General features: G+C 37.8%; 1 protein-coding gene across 3 annotated transcripts in view; it reads left to right on the plus strand.

Annotated features, from left to right (window-relative positions):
• LOC115434336 (protocadherin-15-like) overlaps positions 1–24929 on the plus strand; it is a 348357-nt gene that overhangs the window by 165544 nt on the left and 157884 nt on the right. For all 3 annotated transcript variants that reach the window (XM_030156230.1, XM_030156229.1, XM_030156231.1), the window contains 2 exons: positions 1926–1940; positions 2597–2662. In XM_030156230.1, coding sequence (XP_030012090.1) covers positions 1926–1940; positions 2597–2662 — 81 coding nt within the window. The remainder of the gene's footprint in view (positions 1–1925; positions 1941–2596; positions 2663–24929) is intronic.

Here is a 24929-nt window from a genome sequence, read left to right on the forward strand (position 1 = left end):
ATAGAGGATTACTCTTTGTAGTAGACTTGCATCGATTAATGGGCCATGCTCGGAAATTGGCCGATTTTCATCTGATTGGTTATTTTGTGTGCTTGTCAAATTCCTGCTGCACCGCATAGTCAGACCTGGGGCTGTTTCCAGGTAGTCGTATATGAGGTGGCAATTAGGAATGTGAAAGGGGCACATGTCACTGACGGGGTGGGGGGTGGGGTGTTCTGTGCTGTACGTACCTCACACTGAGTATATGCACACCATCATACGACTGTAGAAAGTGCAACTTAAGATGCTTTACTAATTCCCCTTAGTCTCCCGCTGTTGTGCATCTCATTTTCCTTTTCCCTACCTTCAGAAAACTTCATTTGAGGGGGCAGGACGTTTGTTTAAGGGGGCATTTTTCAACCCGCGGGTCCCACTTTTGTGGAATTATTTGACCTGCACTGCAAATAAAGTGACATTCTTTTGACCTCCTCCAACCTGACTTGCGGGCACAGATCTACGCATCGCTACAAAGCATGTAGCACTTGTAAATGTATAAATTGTGTTCTGGTCCATTCAGTGCGGGGGTTCATCCTGTGCTTCACATATATAGAGACACTTGCTTTTTTCCAAGGTTCTGTTAGATTATATAAAAGTAAAACTGGGTTGCAGCGTGTAATATGAACAGTCTATGATAATGTGTTTCTAAAGCAGATGGTCTGAGCCACGTCAGAAAAGAAATTGGGTGTCTATGATAATTTTCCTTCAAATATGATCATTTTCAGCTGCTGGTACGATACGGGACTCACTAAAAACCAGACGTTTCAGTCAATGCACCTGTTTTCATACAGAGAACCTGGTACCTTTTTTCACACCTTTTTTCTATTTTTAAAATAAATGTTCTAATAGGAAAGTTACATTGCAATGTCTTGTGTGTTGTGTTTTATAAAAATGAGATCAGAATCGGCCAAAATCGGTATCGGCCGTCCAAGCCCCCTGCAAATTGGAATTCAGGATCAGCCCAAAAAATTGCAAATGGTTCAAGTCTGCTTTGTAGGTTACAAATTCCATGATGCAGGAAAAAACACTCAAAAGACACATTAGGTACATTGAGAAATGTCAATCTGACATAACAATTCCGTTCATTTCGTAGCTTAAGGTTTTGAAAACAATTTAAATGCTAATTATTTTATGTGTGATGATTAAAACTGCACAAGGTTTTGTCTCTGGTGAATATTAACTTTTAAAGGATCACATTAGTAAAGGTTCACATGCATATTTAATAAGAAAAGTATCCACTGTTTTTCACTTGGCGACAGGTGCGTAGTTGCACAACTGCTGTCAGACGACATAAGGCGGGTGTGAAACCTTATAGTGCTGACTGTTGATGCGGTGTCGTGCTCTTTGTGTATCCTTTTTCTGGCCGTCTCTGATTACATGTGATGTAAGAGTGTAGTACCTGATGGCAAGCTGCTTGTGATTCAATATTGTAGAAGAAGATGGAGGCAGAGATGTTCAAGTGGAAAAAAAAACTGAAATGCTAAATGTTTGTAATATGGGTTTGAGTGTTTTTGTTTGCCCTTTCTAAAACTCACATTTAGTTTACCAAGAGAAAGGTCTTTATTTTTCCTGTTGACTCAAATTTGTTATACTTCCAACTGTAAATCCTCTCTAAATGTCAGCTGGTAGCTATTGGAAGGAAGAAGCGATCTGTTGGACATATTTGTAAAGACGTTGGTGGTTCATGCACAATGTCCTTAGTTAGACTTCTACTTCCTTTCTGAAACTGCCTCATTTTTTCATGCATTTCCTAATATCTTTTCTTTTAATTGCTTTTTTCTCCCTTTATAACATCAGAAGTGGTGTCCAACTACATGTTTCATGCTTTTCTTTTCTTCCATGCTTCTGCTCTGCTTTCCTCTGGCTCCTCTAACCCCTGACCCCTTCAGACTGGCAGTATGAGGGTAAGAGGGCAACAATAACCGTTGTCTTTCCTTTCGTTTTAATTCATTGTTATATACTCCCCAAACTCCACTTTCTCTGCTTGTCACACCACGCTTTCACCTCATCTTTTCTCTGTGTCTTGATGAAAGACCCATAATCCTGAACTTTCCTCACATCGGCTGCTCTGCAAGTTGCCTCATATTGCTCATGCCTCCTCCTTTCCTCCTGTCTTCCCTCCTCCATCTCTCCTGCTGCCCCATCTGCTGCTGTCTGTCAATCTGCCATTACCTGTGTCCCATGTGCTTGTACCATGTAGCTGCTGTGACCTCCATCTGTGCAGCTGCTCTGCTTATGAAGATGCCACATGCCTTGACCACCCTGTTTGTCTGGTGTCAGTATTGTGTAGTCTGTTTGTGTTAATGTTGTGGTCAAACACTGACACCTGCTATAAAAAGATGTCAGCTTGACATGTTATAGTATAAAAGACTCAAACAATATTCTGGTTTATTTACTCAGACCAATGACAAGGTCAAGCAAATAAACCCATTTTCATAGTCATTTTCATAAGCGTCCATGAAATGCAGTATTTACTCTGCAAACTAGAATTAGTTGAATTGACCAAACGAGAAATGAACTGCTTCATAAGTGAACTAACCCTTTGTCTTTACATATGCAGAATGTAAGCTGTCTCGGTCGGGTCCCCCTGCAACCATAGTGACCATTGACGAGGAGAGCCCCAACGGTAAGTACCAAGCCGTCAGTACCATGTGTTTGTGCTTGGTCTACTTTGTGTTTTGTGTTGAGTGCTGCAGGAATTCTGCATTTTAGTCCAACCTCTAAGTTAAAATCATCTCAGGTACCCTTGAGCAAAAATGTCAGGTGTTTTCTATTGCAGATTATTATTGCAGAAAATATGCTCCATTGTTAACACAAATTTAGATTTATGTATGTATGTATGTGTGTATGTATGTATGCATGTGTGTGTGCATGTATGTATGTTTGTATGTATGCATGTCTGTATGTATGTTTGTTTGAATGTATGTATGTATGCATGTATGTTTGTTTGTATGTATGTACATTGATCCCTTATTTTTCGCGGTTAATGGGGACCGGCGCCCCCTGCGAAAATCGAAAATCCGCGAACTTGAGCCGGAGCCCCCCAAGCCTATCCTAGACCTAGGTACATGTATGTATGTATCTATAAATAGTATATAAGTACTGCAAATGTAATAATTATGAAATAAATTAGATATATATATAAAAGAAAACAATGATTAGTGCATGTATACATGCATATATATATATATATATATATATATATATATATATATATATATATATATATATATATATATATATATATACATATATATAGATCGGGTACATGTACGTACTGTAAAACATCTGAAAGAAAAGAATGTAGAAAGTAAACAAAACACACACACGTGCATACGTACTAACAGCTGATACGTATTCTCTCCTCTCTTCATTCGTGACGCTTATCCATCGTATACGTACACACGCACATCTACTCCCAGCTCTCTTTTCCTCTCATATGCACAAGAAACGAATCAGTTCTCTCTCTCTCTCTCTCTCTCTCTCTCTTTGGTCTCGAGCATCAACACACACAAACACACGTACATGGGCATGCATGAACTGACATTTCTACATTTTCTCTCCCTCTCTCGCTCGGGGTAAGCGGTTGCTGGGCCGTCTGCGTTTCTCGTGTTGCTTACAGGAGGCTGTGAGTCATCGTTTGACATTTCGCTGGCAGCTGCGGCCTCTCGTCTGCTTTTGGGTGGATTTTCGCGAAATTTCCGCGATTTTTTTCTTGATTTTTTTATTTTTTGATGAATATTTCTGAAAAAATCCGCGAATAACTAAAACCGCGGAACTTAAAGCGCGAATTGGCAAGGGATCACTGTATGTATGTACAGTATGTATGTCTATATGTATGTGTGTGTGTGTGTATGCATGTAACCTTTATTTTATCAGGTAGATCAATAGAGAACCAGTTCTCATTTACAATGACCTAATCTGCTTTGTAAAAAAAAATATATATTTTCACAGATGAAAATTATAAGGTTAGACCATTGATCTGCAGGATGTGGCACTTTCAGAACATCTGGACATTTTTCTATCTTCGTTATCAGTCTAAAGAATTTGGTACTTTGTCCATCTATAAAAATCAGCATCCTATTCCCAGAATTTAAAAAAAAGAAAAAAGAAAAAAATAGAAAAAGAAATGTGCCATGTGCCACAAAATGACCCATCTTTTTTAAAGATCAACAGCAATATCCAGTCTTTTCTTGATAGTGATGGTGTAATTTCATAAATGCATCCAACATTGCATTATTGTAATGAAATCAAAGATAAAGTACCAATAGTAATAAACAGGCTACCACAGAGTAGCCACCTTGAGGTTAAATATTTTCGCATGACGGCTCCCAGGGTTTTTTTTTCCTCTTTCAGGTCAAAAATGACTCTTTCATTTATGAAGTTTACCAACCCCTGGCTTTTAACAAAATACACCATGATCATATGGCACCTGTTGATTTGGAACCCTGGTGTTGGTGTTATTTGATTATATATGATTAATGTGGTATAAATTGATAATTATACAAGATGAAAAGTTTGATTTAGCATGTTTTGTAAAGGTGCAAATCAGTGAGAGTCAAAATGCAAATCAGTAAGTATAATTTATGTGTTTGCAGTGAGGACATGTAATATAACCTCTGTTCTCTTTAAAGACGAAAAACAAAATGTGATAAAAATTTAAATCATCAAAGGCATCTAACAAGAATCCATTCAGTAAATCAAAGTGATGAATTTACTTCATGATGAGGGAACAGAAGTACAACATATTGGGTTTTAAGACTCAGTTCTGCAGCAGCTTATCTAGGTATGGTGAATGCTTCTGTGCTCAAGTAGCATGGATTACACTTTTGGGACTGTGTCTGTGTCACAACAATATTGCAACACGTAATAATACTCTGCCTTGGGATTACTCGGTGTTGTATTGTAATGAAGCACGGTCTCAGCTGTTGGCTTTTGGGACAGGCAGGTTTTATGAGATGATTTGTCAAACATATTAGATGGGGTTTTGATTTTATTGTGAATTAAATATAATAATAAAATATGTGTAGTTGTGGTTTCGTATATCTGTCCTGCTCTTTCAGGGATTACAGGAAGTGTGTGTGCATGACTGAGTGGGTGAATACAGATGGTGTTTGGCATTCAGACATGACATGGGGCTGTGTTAATGAATAGTCCACTCCCTGCACAGGCTGACTTTATGATAGTGAATGTGTGGTACAGTGGTGTAGGAATCACTGAAGCACGGCACTGACTTGCACCAGTTGGTCGGATCAGACGAACGCTTCCCCTCACACTTCTATGTTCCTCTTATTTTCTCCTGGCCTCTCCATCACCTGCACCCACTCCTCTGCTTCCTGTGTTTTTTTTTTTTTTTTCTGCCTTTCCCTCCCTCACCTTCATAACTCTTCACTAAATTTTGACTGTGTGCCATTGCATTTCGTTGTTGTGTGTGTATGGCTGAAATGATGGAAGTGCTGACTGCTGCTCAGGGAGGAGCTATATGTTCATCGAGGGAATGAGAAATGCATTTCCCTAAATGGAGCAGGTGTGTGTTTGTCTCACCCAGTTTTCCCTGCAGATATTAGTTTTGCAGGTTAACAGAGTTTAATGAGCAGCTTTCACTGACTATAGATTCCAGACCTTGTTTATACCTTTACATTACCAATTCACAGATGCTCTTCTTCCCTGCCATAGTATGTGCTGTGGGCACTGCATTATGTCCCTATGCATACACCTTATGTGCATTTTTGTATCACAACACTGTTATTGGATGGCTCTGTGTCATGCAAGGTGGCCATTTGTCAGTGGAATAGCCTCCAATTCAGGGTGTCATACCGTCTCACCTACTTCCTCCCCTCTCTGTGTGCTGCTGTGATTTGGGGCTTTGATCGATTGCTAGGGGAATGTGTGAGATGGAGGTAGCCAAGCCAGCATGGAAAGCTTCCCTCGCCCCACATGTAGTGATGCTGTGTGTGTGAGGGATTTGCACTAATCTTCCTCATAAAGCACTCATTTACCTGGGATATGGGTCTCTTCTGGCTGCACCATCCTTTTATTTATCTCTCTGTGATGAAACAGCCCAGAGACCGTCCTCTCCATAATGGAATGTAAAACAGGCAACCCGCCGTTATTGACCAAAGCAGTTATCCTCCTAAATGTGTTTCATCTCTTCTCCTCTGTCACACAGAAACCATACAAATGGCATATAATAAGATTCCATCTTTCCTGAGCATTTGGCTTTATATCTGTTCCTATCAGTAAATGGAAATGCAAACAAAATAATCATCATGTCTGGCTTTGTTTAGTCAGGGTCGAGAAAAATAAACCAGTGAATGAATAAATGATCCTGTGTGCTTTAGCTGCACAAAGGACAAATTTAACATGAGACTGAAGCGTTACAAATGATGAGGTTCTTGTAGTAAAAATGTATAACATAACCTTAAAAAATTGAGAACATTTGCTGCTGTCAAGATACTATCTGCAATTCATTCATGGGATGGAATTATAGTTGACTTAGTTTAGACAGACATCATGATATGAATCCATTTTCTTTGTTCCTTCCTTTTTTCCATCAGTTTGCTTGTTTTACTTGAGGAGGTTTTCACTTAAGAGAACTTGGTAGCCATGAGGGGATAGCAACCGAGTTGTTCAAATGAAGCATAACATGTTTAATTTATCCAAGCTGCTGCTTCTGCAGACCCACTGACAGGTGCCAGACACAAAACATGAAGTCTCACTCAATTGCAGAGTCGGTCTCTACTGGGAAGACAAAGCTTGTTTTCTATAGGCTCCTTTGCTTATTCAGCCTATGAGCTAAATCCAAAAGCAGTTAATCAGATTGGAGAGATTTCTATCTCATTGTATCAGGGTAACTGGATGTGAGGAGAGAGAGAGGGAGGAGGGAATGTAATTTCTCATTGACAGAAAGCTTCCTACAACAGCAGTGGGAAATAAGTGTGTCCACAAATGAGAATGCTGTCTTCCAGCTTTTATCTTGTCTCTGCAAATTCATGATTTGTATCAACTGTTGCCTGAAGCGTGAGGATCCTTTCAACGTCTGCATATCGAGCAACAGCTTATAGGAAATCAGAAACAGGTTTTGCTGAGGGGCTTTGTTAAAAAAGGAGTTTCAGATTCTTTTTATGTGCCGCATCTGCAGAGGTAGATTCACTTTAGAAGCAGGTAAATCATTGTATCCATCAGGAAGGCTGATGTCTCTTTCAATGAGGCAATCAAAGTAAAACGCCCCAAAAGCTGATCATGCAAGTAATAATCACAAAAATGTTTTCTCGACCTTCAGTATTAGCCCCTGGACACGTTGAAGGGTTACAATAAAAGGCTTTGATTCAGCAATTTACCAGTAATGAAGGAGTGAAACACTTCAAATGCTGGAGAGGCTGAGCTTTACCTTCAGCAATGTAACTATAGTTGTCACTGATTTTATTCTCACAGGCAAACTAATATAAATATACTCTATGTGACATATAGATGACTTCATATGATATGATAAGATATGATGTGATATGATATAAGATATATGATATGATATGACATGACATGGTATGATAGGTCATGATATATGATATGATAAGGTATTATATAAGATATATTAGGGCTGCTCGATTATAGAAAAAAAAAAAAATCACGATTATTTTAGCAATAATTGAAATCACGATTATTAAAAACGATTATTTGTTAACCTTAAAGTTGTTTATTTTTTTCTTGCAAAACAATGTAAAATATACTCTTTAAACATAAATAAAGCTTTTAACCACTAAAAGAAAGTATGTTCACTTTTGTACGAAACAAAAAAATCTTTGAATGCAAATAAGTGTACTGTAAATTCAAGTATGTTTCCTTTTGTAAATAAATAGTGCACTGTAATTAAACTGCTAGACTTGCCATAGAACTGTAGCAATTTAAAAAAAAAAAAAAAAAAGCTCACGTAAAGTGCAAATTATAAATTCAAGTATGTTCAATGTAGTTTGAAACAGTAAATTCAGTGGCGTGCCGCAAGGTTTCAGTTAGGTTAATACGGGAGTTGCAGCGTAAAGAGATTCGGAAACTGAAGATTGCATTGCGGACGAAGTTGTAGACGGAGTTGTTTTTATGTGTTTTAGTTTTTCATAAGATTATGATAAAGGTGGCGGTGGTTAAACTTTAGATGGTTAAAAAGGTTTGCTGTGTTACCGGTCGGTGCGGACACAACTACAAAACACTTTTTGCACGTAATGGGTTTTTGCTCTCCATCAAACCCAAAGTGATTCCATACAATTGAATTTGACTTGCCTTTTTTGTTTACCAAGCACTTCTGCTGTGATTCTCCTGCCATTTTTCAAGACCGCTAGGTACAACTGTCCTCTTGGGGTGGACCTGCCAGCTAGCTGGCAGCTGTAGCTTAGAGGGGGGCGGGGCAGAGCAGCTCATGGTAGCTTGCGTGCGCGTGAATTAAAACGACTCAAAATTAATAATCGTTTTTTCTCGATTACATAATTTTTTGTAATCGTTGCGTGTAATAATCGAAATCGTAATTGAATTTCGATTAATTGCACAGCCCTAAGATATATGATATGAAAAGATATATGATATGACAAAACATGACATATGATAGGTCATGATATAATATGACATATATGAGATTACGTGATATATGTCATGATATATAATATATGGTATTAGGGATGCACCGATACCACTTTTTTCCAGACTGAGTACGAGTACTTACATTTGAGTATTTTCCGATACCGAGTACCGATACAAGTACTTAATAATCCCATTCCAGTTCTTAGTTCCTTTTGTAAATGTGCTTTATTGTTGTTGTCATTAGTCTGACTGTAATAAGGTGCTGCTACTGACATTTAATGTGTTGGAATGAGCGTTTCTCAATCAATCCACCAGGGGGCGCCATTCTTAATTAACCATACTGGACAAATACCACGAAGAAGAGGAAAGTTTTTTGAGAAGAAGAAAGTCAGTAATAACAAATATGGATATGACAGAGGCAACACTAATGTGATACTAGTATTGCAGTGTTTTCGCAGGTAAGGTTTAAAAGCAAAGCTTCAGCAGGTAGAGAAAAGATAAATGAGCGATAAGTTTTGTTTTCACTTCCGCTGGCGATACTGGTATCAGATCGGTGCATCCCTGTATGGTATGATATAATAATGTGACCTAATACTGTACCTAGCCACAGTAGATAAAAAGAAAATATCAACATTTGATGTTGGATGTTTGCTCTTAGTTGCAGTCAGTCTGTTTTATCATCTGTTGGTAATTACTACTAAATCCAGATTCAAGAAGGTACATTAATTTCCTGTATTTAAATAAAATATTGCTAAATCTGTCATGAGTTTTTTCATACATCAAACCTATGAGTAATCCCTGATACACATAACAATAAACTGTGCAGAAGATACAGTTGTTAAGGAAAAACTTGTAGCACCACCTGTTAAATGTTCTCTCTTCAACCATTGTAATAAATAATGACCATATTAACCAGGTTAAGGCTTGTGATACTTTCAGTGCTATTAGTAGGCGCTCCTGCACAAAGCTGTCTTTGCTCCTCCATCAGTTTATACCCTTTGTTTTAACAAGTGTTCGGGCCAATCATCCATGTGATGAAAAGTGTACTCTTATCACTTTCTGGAGGAAACAATGTCCTTGTTTCACCTCTGCTTTTTTCAAACTTTGCTCTTAAGTCACAACAAAGCTTGTCAGACACAAAATAAAATGACAACTGCAGTCTGTGTGAAGATGAACAAAGTGATTCTGTTTGAACTTTAGCCATGTTTCGGTTATTTTGTCTAGACTTGATTGTCAGCTATCTTGCGACTAGACATTTTTAAATGGAAGACAACTGCACAGGCCATTAAAAGACCTGACAGAGCCAAAACGATGCCAACCAGAGAAAATGCTAAATAGTATTCAGGCTCTATAAAGGTCTCTTGTCTGGTCCTGGAAAACTACCTCACGTGCATCAATCAAATCAGTCTGCCGCTAAGGCTCTGAGGCAACTCCCAACAGTATTAAATGTGTTAGCAGGTTTAAACAATTAATGAGATCAGCCAGCCTGCTTGAATGTTTTTAGCCATCATTGACTCATTACCTTCTCTCCTTAAAGTTAATTCAATCCCTCATATATATTGTAAATTTGTACCAAGCTTGACATTGGGCCACTCTTTTAACTTGTTTAGTGTCAGCCTGTCTCTTTCTCTGCACGTGTACAACCTCATTAAGTTTTTACCCAACTGAAGAAACACTGAACTCTTTACACGTGGGAAGCAATTAATGCAAGGGGAGCTTAAGTCTGGAAATTGTGTTGCTTTATTTCGACAGTAGATTTTAATAAAGAAATTACACTTGTCTGCCAAATTTTGAACATGAATACAAAGGCTTGGCATTAAATCTGTGCTTCAAATTAAATGTTAGTTTAATCAAACCTTAAGCTGGTGTAAATGGGCTATATGCAGCATTTCTACTTTCAATTATTATTGTTCTGGTGAGCAAATTCCCCATGCTATACTGAGGCACTTTATTAATACTATGTCAGTAATTTGATGCTTCTCTTCTATATGGGTGAGTTTGCTAATGAGGTTTATGAAGGTAAAATGTTAAAATCTGGTGCTAAATTGTCCTTTTGTTTAGTGCTGCCACTAACAACTAATTTTCTAATGATTAATCCTTTGATTTTATTTTTTTTAATTTTTTTTTTCAATTAGTTGACTAATCTAAACAAATAATTAAAAAAAAAAAAATCAAGTGTTTGTGATTTTGTTGTGTCCATTTTATTTTGAATAGCTACAACTCAAGGGCCAAAACATAAAATGTCACCTGTACCATGGTAAATGTTAACAATATAAATAACTTAAATATGACCAAACAAAAAATGCAAAGTGGGATGTCTTCCACATTAAAAAAAAACAAAACAAAAAAATTGCGCAAAGTTATTCAAGCAAATGCCTAGCTATATCAAATAAAACAAAGTATTAATGCAATAGGCCCTTAGAATTTCCAGTGAGTATTTGGGGGGGGGGGGGGGCTTGCCACACGGCTCTTTCCTGCAGGTCTGTACTATGCTGTTCCCCATAGCAACCGATAGCTTGTAAGTTAAAAGTGGCGCAGCCTCCCAGATATGTCACGTGATATAACATAGGCTATGTCCTCAAAGTGAAAGTGAAACTTAACGCCCATTTACCTATTCCCTACCCCCTGACTCTTTGCAAACTTTCATTTGAGGGGGCAAGACGTTTGAATGATGTAGGCACGGGGTGGGGTGGGGTGGGGTGGGGAACTTATAAGGCGGGGTCTCTCTCTCTCTCTGAAGTGCAGCCGTATGCCTGCAGGCGCCAATGCTGGCATGGATTCCCCAAAGTGCTGCGGCCAAAAATAAATAGGCGGTCAATAGGAAAATGACGTGACGACTAAAAAACTGCCATTGACTAGTCGCAGCAGCACTACTTTTGTTGATCCACGGTTCAAACTAAACTGGGACAGTTCTGACCTTGTTTGGACGATTCCAAACAGATCTGTAGTGCAGCTATTGAGAACACAAACTGTACAGAAAACATGTGATTTGTGGTTTTGCTGTGGCTGTTTTCTATCTAAAACAGAGCTAAGCTACCAGAGCTATAATTTAAGCAGCTGACACAGCGCATGAAGATTATAAGACAGTGTTATTTTCAGCAACTGTCAAAATAACTGTTAGTTTGAAGAAATGTGTGTGAACAAAGACATATACAAAGACAGTGAGCGATACTGTCTGTGGATACATAGTGTTGATTCGATGGTGGTTTTGGTAGTGCACAGTGTGTTCTGGTACACAACTTTGTGCCGTTGAAAGTTTGAAATATCAATACCACATATAACCCCTTTAAAATCTATTTGAGAAAATGTAATTTTGCTCCCCTTTAGTTACAGCTCTAAGACAGTCACCTTCTCCAAGGTTAGCTCAGCTGTGAGCTAACACTTATCAGACACCACCAAGCCATACAGTGGTATTACTATGATGAATCTTCAAACACCTACATTCCTGAATTCCACTGCTTTTAGACAATAGTAGTTGTCTTCAGGGGAATGAACTGATGTATGGGGCTTTCAGTGCAGCACAGTACAAATACCAAGGGCATAATTTGTAACTCTTTTACCACATACGGAGGAATATGTCTTGATCTCTGGTTGCAGTGTAACTTAGGGCAAAGCTCCTGGTGGTTGCCAAAAGTGAAATGTTTTGATTAAGCCTCAGTCATCTTAGAAGACATGCCTTGATTTGAGGTGGATTGGAAAATATACAGCTCTGGAAAAAATGAAGAGACCACTGCAATTTCCTCTGAAATCAGCATGTCTGCATGTATGACAGCCATTCTGTTGTATGTCTGTTATTTGAGGTCTGAAAACATTGTATTTTTTTTTGTTATTTTGAGCATGTGTTGTGTTCTGCAAATATATGCCCTAAATAACAATATTTTTATTTGAAATGTTGTCAGTAGTTTAGAGAATAAAACAAAAATGCTCATTTTACTCAAACACATAAATATAAATGGTCAAATCAGAGAAAGTGATAATTTTGCAGTGGTTTCTTATTTTTTTCCAGAGCTGTAATTGCCAGGTATGAAGATATGTTTCTGGCAAGTCACGGTGAATCAGGATAGTTTTAGTCAGGTACATGTAAGAATTATGAGTGCGCTGTTGCCTAATTATTTTCCAACAAATGAATTCCTTAAAGGTGGGGTAGGAGATGTTTTCCTGGAGCATTTTTGACTATATTGCTTAAAATCCCCTTCACACCCTGATTACAACCAATTAATTAACATGCTCTAACACAAAAATACAAAATTTTAGTCACCTGTTGAACAGACTGGACTGAAAAACACACCATCCAATCATTTTAACCGGCCTATTGAAATGATTGAATGACACGTATGTGGTGCCTTTTAAATGTAAATCTAAAGCTTAGTCACATTCATTGCACATTTGCCAGCAGCCATTGGTACTTTCCTAGAGATACAATACAATAAGTACTTCTTGTGAGTTAAACATATAAACATATACATATATATAAACTTATAGATGGCACAATGTACAGGCAATATCAGAGGAAAAAACCTATAGAATGATCTAATGATTAGGTACGGCATTGAAAATGTTGTGGTTAGTTCATTTTTTTCTGGATCAGAACTTTGTACTTTTCTTGTTTTGCAAAATAATGGCAAATTAGCAGGAGTGGAAACATCTGGACAAATTGTGCTGGAGTTACCCAAGTGGCCAATTTGATTTTGTCGAGCAGTGATTCTGTTGCTGAAACAATACACACACTGATTCTTGGAGTTTTATTTATTTATTTTTTGTTGCATGCTTGTTTTTGAGAAAAGTTGTTCAACTGTGCTCTGACAGTATAATCCCCCCCTCTTTTTTGTAAATTCTCTTTTTGTTCGACTTTCTCTTATTGTTTTGTGTCCCCCCTGTTTAAAAAAAACCCTCAACACGCACACAAGCAGGACCTTTTGCTTACTTCTGCAATCATGCCCAGTTAGGTTGATTGCAAGGTCATCAATATGTAATTGGAGTGTAGCTGAAAGGCTCGGATTAGTGCACAACACCTGTTCCTTGTGGATTATAAAGCAAAACAAAGGCCGTAATAGGCACAGGCTCAGTTACAAAGTACACATTGCAACTACCTCAATACGACAGCCACAATTAAGCATAGTTTATTTACAAAGCAGATGATGATTTATGGTAAACTCTCCCATTTATAAGGCCTTTGTTTATAAGAGGTAAATTGGCCTATAACAGCTTAGGCTTCCCTGTATACTTAGCCCTAATTAGAGCGGTGGTCATGTTTATACTATTATTTTCCTCACAAGTGAAGAAGATATTTAGTGTTTGATGTGCAAATAAAGGCAGCAATTAGAATGTATTGTAGAGATAAATGGTGAGCATAATTACAGAACCTTTGTAACTGTAGCAAATCATTTTGGCTTTTTGTTTACCTTCATTACACTGTAGAACCAGGCCTTTCACATGTAATGCTGTACTGTTTCATTATTTGCATTAATATACTTTTATGGCTCTCTTTTATGGTATTTACATATCAATATGACACATTTAACTGTCCGGGTTGAAATCTAATATGCATGTGTTCCTGAATATTATACTTACGTGGGGAAATTTAGAAAGTATTGCATAAACTTGAACATTTTGTTTTTCAATGGAGGACAACTTTATTTTTAATTACAGCTTGTGTTTAACAGTCTCAAACTTTATATTCACATGTTCATCCATTTCTTGCTTGTATCCATATACATAGATGGAGGGCTCATATAGACAAAAGTGTACAGGGACAGGACGAGACAAGACAGTGGGACACAACAGACATAAGACAAGACAGTGGGACAAGCCAGCTAAGTGTTGAAAACATAACCAAACATGTGAAAGATATATATATATATATATATATATATATATATACATATACATATACATATATATATATATATATGACAACAAGTAAGACAAGACAAAAACAGATACTGATTACGAAATTACTGAAACATTTAACTGTCCGGATTGAAATCTACTATGCATGTGTTCATAAATATTACACTTAGGCAGGGAAATTTAGGAAGTATTACATAAACTTGAACATTTTCTTTTTCAATGGAGTTTTGACCGTTTTTTTCTTATAAAGAAGGTGTTGCTCCTGGCCTAAGAGAGAACCCTCAATACATTATTCAGCTGGTTTTCCCTAGAATATTGTGGAATTGTCATCTCAGATTAATAATGTCATCGTAGGATATGTGTATTTCTTTATTCACATCTCTCTGAGGGAATCCCAGTGTTCATTCACCGCAACATTTCCCTATATGAACGCGAAGAGACTATAGAGTAGAATTACACTTGTGTGTGTTTTCTGCACTGTACGACACCACAGAAGAGTAAAAATATCACCGCGTTGTGAAAAAAGTCTCCACTTCTGAATAACTTTATACAGTCTGAATGCTGCTGCTTCCCTGCTGAAACACAGCCCAGTTTGTGGACATCATACTAATGCTTTTAGGGTGATTTTAATTGGACTGGTATGTTCTGTTTTATAACTGAAATCACATTAATGAAATTAAAGTTGATCACAAAATGCAAAGTTTTTGGAATCATGCAGCCAGCAAGGAGAGCCAAGGTTTATTATTATTTTCACAAATTCCAATTTTATGGTGTATAATAAAACTGCCAAATTTATAGGAAGATGTGCTTGGAAGTTGGCCTGCTGTGGTTACATGAGCCAGTATTTAGTCACTTTCAAATGCTCTGTATTGCGTTTTTGCATGTGTGTTTGTATTTATCAATCAGTGATTTGCAGTCTTCTGTTAATGCACCACCGAGAATTAATCAATTAATTTGTAGCACATAGTAATGAGATTGTGGATTAGGTTAATCCTCACATTAAGCTGAACAGGCATTAAACGGTTGGACAGTCATATTTCATATTTACTATTGCCTGTTTTCTCATTAAACAACATTGCAGCCTGAATAGAAAATGAACATTATACTCTGACATGTGGACTTACAGGGGTTGGACAAAATAATGGAAACACCTTCAAAAATCAACAAAATATAATTTAATATGGTGTAGGTCCGCCTTTTGCGGCAATTACAGCCTCAATTCTCCGAGGTATTGATTCACACAACTTGTGAATTGTTTCCAAAGGAATTTTAAGCCATTCTTCAGTTAGAATACCCTCCAACTCTTTTAGAGACGATGGCGGTGGAAATCAACGTCTTACTTGAATCTCTAAAACTGACCATAAATGCTTAATAATGTTGAGGTCTGGGGACTGTGCCGGCCATACGAGATGCTCAACTTCATTAGAATGTTCCTCATGCCATTCTTTAACAATTCTAGCTGTATGGATTGGGGCATTATCATCTTGAGGTGAAGGTGTTTCCATTATTTTGTCCAACCCCTGTAGATTCCCTGTTCTCCTATGGCCTATTGTTTTCTGTAGGACAGGGTGTGAGAGTGCAGAGATATTCTTTTAAATGATTCTGTCTAGTGTCCTCATACTAGGAAAAATAATTGGGTATAGAGGAGAATGAATGGACAAGAAAAATAAATGACCTTGGTTTTATGTTGAGACTGTAAATATAATAGAGCGACAAGATGCGCTGCTAGTACATTGTTAAGAAGCTCAATGCTAATCACAGTGCACATATGTTCAGCAGCTGGACCAATCTGACAACAGTACTCTTGATTTCTTTAGCTATTGTGCAGGCTTGGAAATAATCATATTGCTCCCAGACGGATATGTGTACTGCAGAATGGAAAAGAATGACCGTCGAATGTGACATGGTCTGGAGGAGGTACAGTACACAGGCAGATATACCGATGACTGCTGATTGTGTGGAGGCAGACTCTTTGAGAATGTTTTACATGCTTACAAGAAAAACATCAGCACGAGCAGTGGAAAATTTGTGAATGTGTTTTTAACCATAGATACGGTGGCTGACAGGTGCAAACACACTTCATATACAGAAATGACTTGCATATTAAAAGAATGCGCTGCATATAAGAAAACTAATGATAGAGAAAAATGCTGCAAATATAAAAAGGCGCTGTAAAAAAAGAGCGCTGCAGAATCTAAAACAAAAGCACATTTCTGTTTTTTCAGCGTTTTTCTCTAGCATTAGTTTTCTTACATGCCGTGTGTTCTTCTAATATGCAAGTCGTTTCTGTATACGAAGCATGTTTGCACCAGATGGCCACCGTCTTAGAACTCTTTTTGTGGAAACTGAAACTTCCAAATGAATGTTTCTCTACATTTAACCTTGATCATGTGATTTATCACCATTAATTAGAATATTATCCTCTGCACTTTACATTTTTCACTGAAAATGCTCCTATATTTAATTTTGCTGATCTTGTACATCTTGAAGGTTATTATATCAGAGCTGATAAACTGAAGAAAAAGTGACTTTTTTCAGCAAATTACATCAAATAATAAGTATTAGGGCTGTCAAAATTAACATGTTAACGCAGATTAATCCATCATCATGATTAATCTAATTAAAAATTTTAATGTAATTAACCCATCTGCAGCACAGAATCTCTGGCAATGGATTTCGGGCAGTTTGTCCAAGTAGAGTTACCGTCACGCATGAACAAATGCGTAGTTGATCTGGTAGTGACAGGCAGCAGAACCAGCCCTTAAAGATGGAAGACGCTAAACAGCACATTGGCCCTCTGGATGAAAATATGAGTACAAAAAACCCCCAAGACAGAACAGTTGTTTTGTTTCAAGTTGTTTCATTGAAACTGTTGAAGGTGTTTAATAAACGCATTAAGTGCATACTGTATATATTTTCCTTCTTTCTTGTGTCTGTTTGCTCATACAAAATGAAATGCGATTAATATAGATTAAAAATTAATGATGTTAAATGGTGATTAATCCAGATTAATCCACAGCAACCCTGTGATTAATCTGATTAAAAATTGTATTTGTTTAACAGCACTAATAAATATGTATAACATAAAAGCAATCACTGTCATCTGTCAAACTTTGTGGATTTTACGGGTGAATCAAAGTTGCAGAAAATGACGGCGTTCACATTCATTATGGAGCTGCTGAACGTCCACATAAGACACAGTAGATGCTGCAGAAATGCTAGTAGACTGTATTTTACCTGAATGATATAAATGTATTGATAGGATTAGAGGGTCATGTGTGGATTCTTCTGGTCAGGGGCAGCTGTGTACGTCTTCATGGGTTCTAACCTATTCCCAATACAAATCTTTGAGTGAGATATAACTACAAAATGTCCAAGAAGTCAAAAATTTCAATCATTTCACCACATTTATCTTAAGTCCTGATTGCAATTTAAAAATGCTTCTCAGTTTTGAGGCAATTATGAACGTGCTGCAGAGAGCAGATAACGCATTTGTTAACTGTGCATTTTTAATCAGCTGGCATTGTTAAGAGCCTGGGGTTTCTCTGGCGAAGACAGAGGGTCTGATGGGACTGAAAGCTATGACTCACAAGTGGGAATGGGTTATCTCACTATGAGAGAACATAGACAATTGTAATTGGTAGAATGATTTGTCCTACAGAGGAACCATAAAAATTAAGTTTCTATTTTTTCCAAATCTGTCCTACAAAGCAAGTATTCATCTTAAAAGGCCAGAGTATTTGTGAAATTACTGTATTTTGCGGTAAGCGTTGCATAATGAGTTGTTTAGGTCAGTGAGTGTATTTTGTCGGTGTGATTTAACTCATAACATGCTGTTTTACAACAGTGATTAACAAAAAGATGATTTTCAGAAATTAATTACAGAAACTCCCCGAGCTGCAGGTCTTACTTATACTCATACTATATAACTGTGATGTGTAGTAAGTCTGATTTAAAGAGATGCAGTGGTGCAAAGTATAATGATATGTGTGTGAAAACATTTTTGCTTCATTCTAACCTCCAGTGGGACAAATTTGGCCACTGCAGTCGAGGTAATTAATTGAAAACGCAGCTGTGATGTATGCATGTACAATTGCAAAAATGTGGACTAGTGTTTACTTCATCAATGAATAGATTTCTTTATGGTTTCCTCTAGCAAATGTCAACATATTACAGATATATCAGCCTGAAAATTATATGTAAGTGCAGTTTTCAGTCCAGTAATATCAACAACGGAAACATGTCACACCACAATCTTAGCCCTCCAGAAACCAAGGAAACTAAAACATATCAATGTTTGGTTGTAACAAGCCTACATCATGTAAGAGATGCACAAGTTTGAAAGTTATCCAGGTTCCCCAATATCAAGCAAAGCAATAAGTTTTTTTTTTTTTTTTTAATGTATTTTTTTTTTTTTTTACATTTTATTTTCACATCGTAAAAACCATACACATAAAAACATGTTGGTTATAAATTGTGATGGATGGTTACCAAAAACCCTCAAGGGGCTTAACAAGTGGCAACCTCCAGATTTAAAAAATATAGAAAAATGTATGCAAGCAGCAAAAAAGTACATTTTCTACAAATAAAATTCCATGATATACCAAGCTTAGAAATGTCTCCCATGTGGAAAATTAAATCACTCAGGAGCAGAGCTTTCTTAAACTGAAGCTCCGAAAGAAGAATTGGCAGATTATTCCATATTTTGGGTCCTCTCTATAGAACACTGAACTGAGTCTGACTGGTATGAGCAAAGGATGCTCTAATAAGACGGCTACTACAAGTTGAGTACTTATGGTTTTCAGTGTTAAAGGAAAAATAATATTGAAATGTTGAGGCAGTAGCTTTTTAATAGAGCCATAAACAAATTGCCCAATTTGGAAATGATTAAAGGAGTAATATTTTGCTTTTTTAAATGGAATTCTGCATTTTAAAACATTCCCCTGTGGTCTACATGAACTGTAAATGCTTTGCTTGGGTCTGAATTCTTGATTAATTCAACTCCACAGGTCCATCTTCAAAAATACTTCTGACTAATGACACAAGACAGGTCAATTTGAGCGCTGGCCCTTTAAATGCAAGTGAGCCACTTCACACCCCACCCCCTCCAGGTTGTTGATCGTGCTTTCTGTCCTGTTCAGCCACTTGTGTTCATTAATACAACCAACAATTGAACGTTTGAGGTAACTGGCTCGAAGTTTGGACATATTTTCAGTTTTTACTACAACCGCTGCTGCTGACAAACAATTTTGGCGTACTCGGAGAAATGTTCATCAGAAGTCTTGACCTTATATGTGCAAATGTCGTAACGTAACTTGTTATAAAACATAACAAATTAAGAAGGAATTAAAACAGGTTGTAGAAATCCACTCAGTTTTTGCCGGAATGAATATAAAGATAGCTTTGCAGCACCTGGAGGGTTCAAATTCAAACTTTATGAACTGTTAGGGTTCCCAAATGCACAAATAAATGTACCAAAGACTAATAAAAGTGGGTTTAGCAAAATATGACCCCTTTAACTGGGTAATCACTAAGCACACCCACTTTAGCAAATGGGCTTAGAGGGGTGTCTATGATCGACACAGAATATTCTTCTCAAAGCTCACTTTTGAAGACGAAGAATAGGCTCAAGTTTAGTTTTATGGGTGCTGGCCCAAGCAATATTACAATAATTAATATAAGGATATATCATTACATAATACAACATAATTGCCACATTTGTATTAATCAGATGCTGGAATTTTCCCTACATACACACTGCTTCGGCAATTTTTGTACTTATGAAACTAAGGTGAGTTTTCCAGGTTAGTGATTCATCCACCAAAACACCCAGGAAATGAGCTGAACTAACATTCCTAATAGGAATATTATCAATTTGAATTTTCATAGAAGGGTTAAAACTTTTAAGGTGTGTATCGAAATAAGTTTTACTAATGGTGATACCTATTATATATTATATTTCCACCATGTATATGCTTAAACATTTTCAATTTTATTTGATGAAAAATACTGTTTATTTGAACTTTTGCTGTTAGCATTAAATAAATGTCATCGCTATACTCTGAGTGTTTGTGCTCTATTAACATATATTCATCACCATTTAGCAAGAAACAGAAAGAGTCCTCAATGCCATTACAGTGTACATTAGGGCTGGGTAAAAAAATCCATTTGACTGATTTTGGATCGATTTCTTTATAACATTGCATAATCGATTAATATTGGATGAGATTGATTTTTCAGAGCAGGACCACAAGTAAATGACTGCTGACATGGAAGTGCAGCCGGCTCAGTCTCGTGAGCCCCTCACGGAGTCTTGGTCGTGCTCGCGATGGTTCTGCACGGGAGGAACGTGGAGGAAGGGTGGGTAAAACCCCTCTGTGGAAGGTCCTCCCAGCCTCAAACTCAAACCCACAATGCGGAGGAACTGGATGATGGAGGCGGGTCACGGAAGCCAGTCGTTGTAGAAATATTAACTTCTATCACCTGTGGCTGACTGTGGAGTTAGAGGAATAGTAAAGCGGAAATTATGAAGCTCCGCCCACCCTCCCCCTCCTGTGAATTTCTTGTTCCAAGGGCCCAACATGATTCTGTTTCAGGAGGGCCAAATTGGTTGCAGTGCTGCAGGATGATAGTAATGTGCCTTAAGGCTGGAAGCACAAGCCATCGAACAGAATAAAGATGACGAAGAAGTCCGTTCTGAGCCACTGTAGAAACATGGCAATGTTTCTGTCCACTATTTCAGAGCAGATTCAGCTATTTACTGCTGAAATGTCATATTTATTTCCTTTCTAATATCAATATTGATTCTGTGTTGCATGGCTGCAGTAGTCAATCAAGTTACAACTCAAAATTGTACTTTGGTATCACTAAATGAATCTGAATCAATTAATACTGAATTGACTCGAATCGCAATTAATCAATTCAGAACCTTATGAATGGAAATCGAATCGATTAAGGACATTGGCTATGATACCCAGCCCTAGTGTACATAGTGAATTACTTTAAAATGATGGAAAAAGAGTCGGTTCCAATACCCAGGGCATATTTCAGGCTAACATTTTAGAAACGTACAAAGTCAGTCTTCTATTTATTATCAATGGAGCAGCTCCAGGCTGTGAATCAGAATGGCATCAAGGATGAAATACTTATAGAAATATGAGATTCAGGGAAAACTAACAGAGTCTGTTTCAGATACTTTAGTACCCATTAGCAAAGGATAATTAGATATTTTTTACACTTATTTTCTAATTTTCTGATAAATGACACCCCACTTGAGTATACTTTAAAAATATTCAAGTCTTGCACTGTACATTTGTTTACAGCGCACACTTTGCTGAATATAAGTTGTGTTCTTGAATTTTTGTCTAATAATGACTCTGACCGACAGAAACAGATTAGTTCTCACATTCAGGATGTTGAATGACCTTTTTATTGTGTTATCCGCTGCTTTCTGCCTCTTAAACAGGCTTTGACAGTGGCTGATTAGGGTCTTGGACTGTTAAGCATGTTTATTGTAAATAAGTGTGGATAACACTTATAAATGTTGTGCTGTTCTAAAGCTTGGTTTTGATGGTTTTCTGGTCAGTTTGATGTGTACAGCCATTGTGTGATGATAGCCAAATACAGACCTGATCAAAATCTTAAGACCAGTTGAAAAATAGCTAGAATTTACCTTTTGCACATTTGGATCTTAATGAGGTTTTAAGTAGAGCTACAATATACAAAAGCAAGAAGGGGGAGTGAGACAAAAAGCACTTTGAAAAAGTAATTTATTGAAAACAAGTAAACTGAAATAGGCTGTTTATCAGCTGATCAAAAGTTTAAGACCATCGCTCAAAAAATTACAAAAAACTCTCCAAACCAGAACAAAAAATTTTCTCAGTAGGACTCAGTAATGAGTAGCTCCACCGTTCTTGTTAATCACTTCAAAAATTCGTTTGGGCATGCTTGATGCAAGTGTTTCCAGGAGGCTGGTGGGAACATTGCTCCAAGTGGTGAAGATGGTTTCACGAAGAGCATCAACTGTCTGGAACTGATGGCCATTTTTATAAACTTCCCTTGCCATCCATCCCCAAATGTTCTCTATGGGATTTAAATCAGGGAAACATGCAGGATGGTCCAAAAGAGTGATGTTATTCTCCCTGAAGAAGTCCTTCGTCAAGCGAACATTGTGAACTGCAGCGTTGTCCTGTTGAAAAACCCAGCTGTTACCACACAGACGAGGGCCCTCAGTCATGAGGGATACCCGCTGCAACATCTGCACGTAGCCAGCCGCCGTTTGATGACCCTGCACCACCTGAAGCTCCAGTGTTCCACTGAATGAAAAAGCACCCCAGATCATGATGGACCCCCCTCCACTGTGCCGGGTAGAAAACATCTCAAGTGGGATCTCCTTGTCATGCCAGTAACGTTGGAAGCCATCTGAACCGTCAAGGTTAAATTTTTTCTCATCAGAGAATAAAACTTTTTTCCACCTTTCAATGTCCCATGTTTGATGCTCCCTGGCAAAGTCTAAACGGGCAGTTTTGTGGCGTTGTAGGAGACGAGGTCTTTGAATTTGTTTTTTGTTTTTGAAACCCTTTTCCCGCAGATGCCGTCTGATGGTTATTGCGCTGCAGTCGGCACCAGTAAGGGCCTTAATTTGGGTCGAGGACCACCCTGTGTCTTGACGGACAGTCAATCGGATCCTCCGGCTCAGCGCAGGTGTCATTTTTTTGGGTCTACCACTTGACTTTTTTGTTCCATAATACTCAGGATCTGTCAAAAAATTTAGAATGAATGTCTTACTGCATCCAACCTCAGCAGCAATGGCACACTGCGAGAGGCCTTGCTTATGCAGCTCGACGATCCGACCACGTTCAAGAAGAGAAAGCTTCTTAGCTTTAGCCATCAGGAGGGCATGACCGTGTGAATGCCCGACAGAAAATGAGAATTTTGAGCAGATTTTGGCTTTTATAGCCTGTGGTCTTAAACTTTTGATCAGCTGATAAACAGCCTATTTCAGTTTACTTGTTTTCAATAAATTACTTTTTCAAAGTGCTTTTTGTCTCACTCCTTCTTGCTTTTGTATATTGTAGCTCTACTTAAAACCTCATTAAGATCCAAATGTGCAAAAGGTAAATTCTAGCTATTTTTCAACTGGTCTTAAGATTTTGATCAGGTCTGTATGTTAGAGCATCTATTATGTCTATGAAATGCTAGGAAAAAGTAATTAATCAACAAATCATGTGTTGTATAATAGTCCAGTTAAGATTTACTGTCCTTATTTGTTTAACACAGTATAACTCATGGGTGGTGCTGTGGTGAGCACTGGTCCTGGTGTGGGCCTTTCTCTGTACAGTTTACATGTTCTCGCCATGTCTGTGTGGGCTTTCTGCAGGTACTCTGGCCTCCTCCCACTGTCTAAAGACAATTAATAGATTAACTGGTCAGTCTAAATCACCCATATCTGTGACTGTGAGAGTGAATTGCTGTTTGTTGTAGGGGCTCAGCCTCAGAATAAAGTGTTTTGGGTTTTTTTGCAGCGGCGCTGAGAATTCAGCAGAATGTATATAGGGACAACCCTGCACATGGGCTCTGTTTGTGACCACACTAGTGAGCTGGGGTGCCATAAAGGAGGGATAAACATGACAAATTCATGGGACCCAGCATTTCCAGGGGGCCCAGTGGAAAAAGGTTAGAAGTTGTGAAAATGTTGTGTAAGCTCCGGGATAAAAGAGAGGTGTAGAACCTGGGAGTTGGACGTCCAAAGTTAAGTTTCGGTTTCGGTTTCACGCCAGTTGCTGTTGTTACGGCATTTATGAAAGTCCCTACATTACCCCCCCCCCCCATGGGGTCCACAATTGGTAGCAGCACCCCAGCTCCCGAGTGTTTGTGTTCTTCACATAGGCTATATGAATTTGTTCAGTATACCTCCAAATTGTATCCAAGGCCCCAAACCAAAATGGTTTGGTACAAACGAGTGCACTGTTACACCCCTAGTTTGTTGGTTCATATCAGCCCATCCAGAACGTACCGTGCCTTTGCCTGTTGATAGCTGGGATGGGCTCCAGCCCCCCCATGACCTTTACAAGGACTAAACAGTTCAGAAAAATGACAGATGGATGGATGGATGGATGCATAACACATTATACAGCATGGTTTTCATTACACTGATTGCTTCACATTCTTGGAATCACACAATACATTCTGCAGAATAGCGTACATTATACACATATACATTTTTTTCCTGACTTTTGTATGAAGTCAATGTAGCACTCAATGAAATAAAGGAAAATAAGTATTCACTTACACAATCCAAAGCATATGTTTGTACTTTTACATTATGAATAGTGGTGTTTTGACCCATTTGGTCTCTGCTCATGATGAATATACCTTTTGCTTATGAAGTACACAAAGGGATTTGTGTTGAAGATCAGGCTTCCCAGTTAGAGTACATAGAAAAAGACGTGTAGGATTTAAAAAAAAAAAAAAAAAAT

Source organism: Sphaeramia orbicularis, chromosome 15 (genome assembly GCF_902148855.1).
Source record: "Sphaeramia orbicularis chromosome 15, fSphaOr1.1, whole genome shotgun sequence".
NCBI classification, from domain to species: Eukaryota; Metazoa; Chordata; class Actinopteri; order Kurtiformes; family Apogonidae; genus Sphaeramia; species Sphaeramia orbicularis.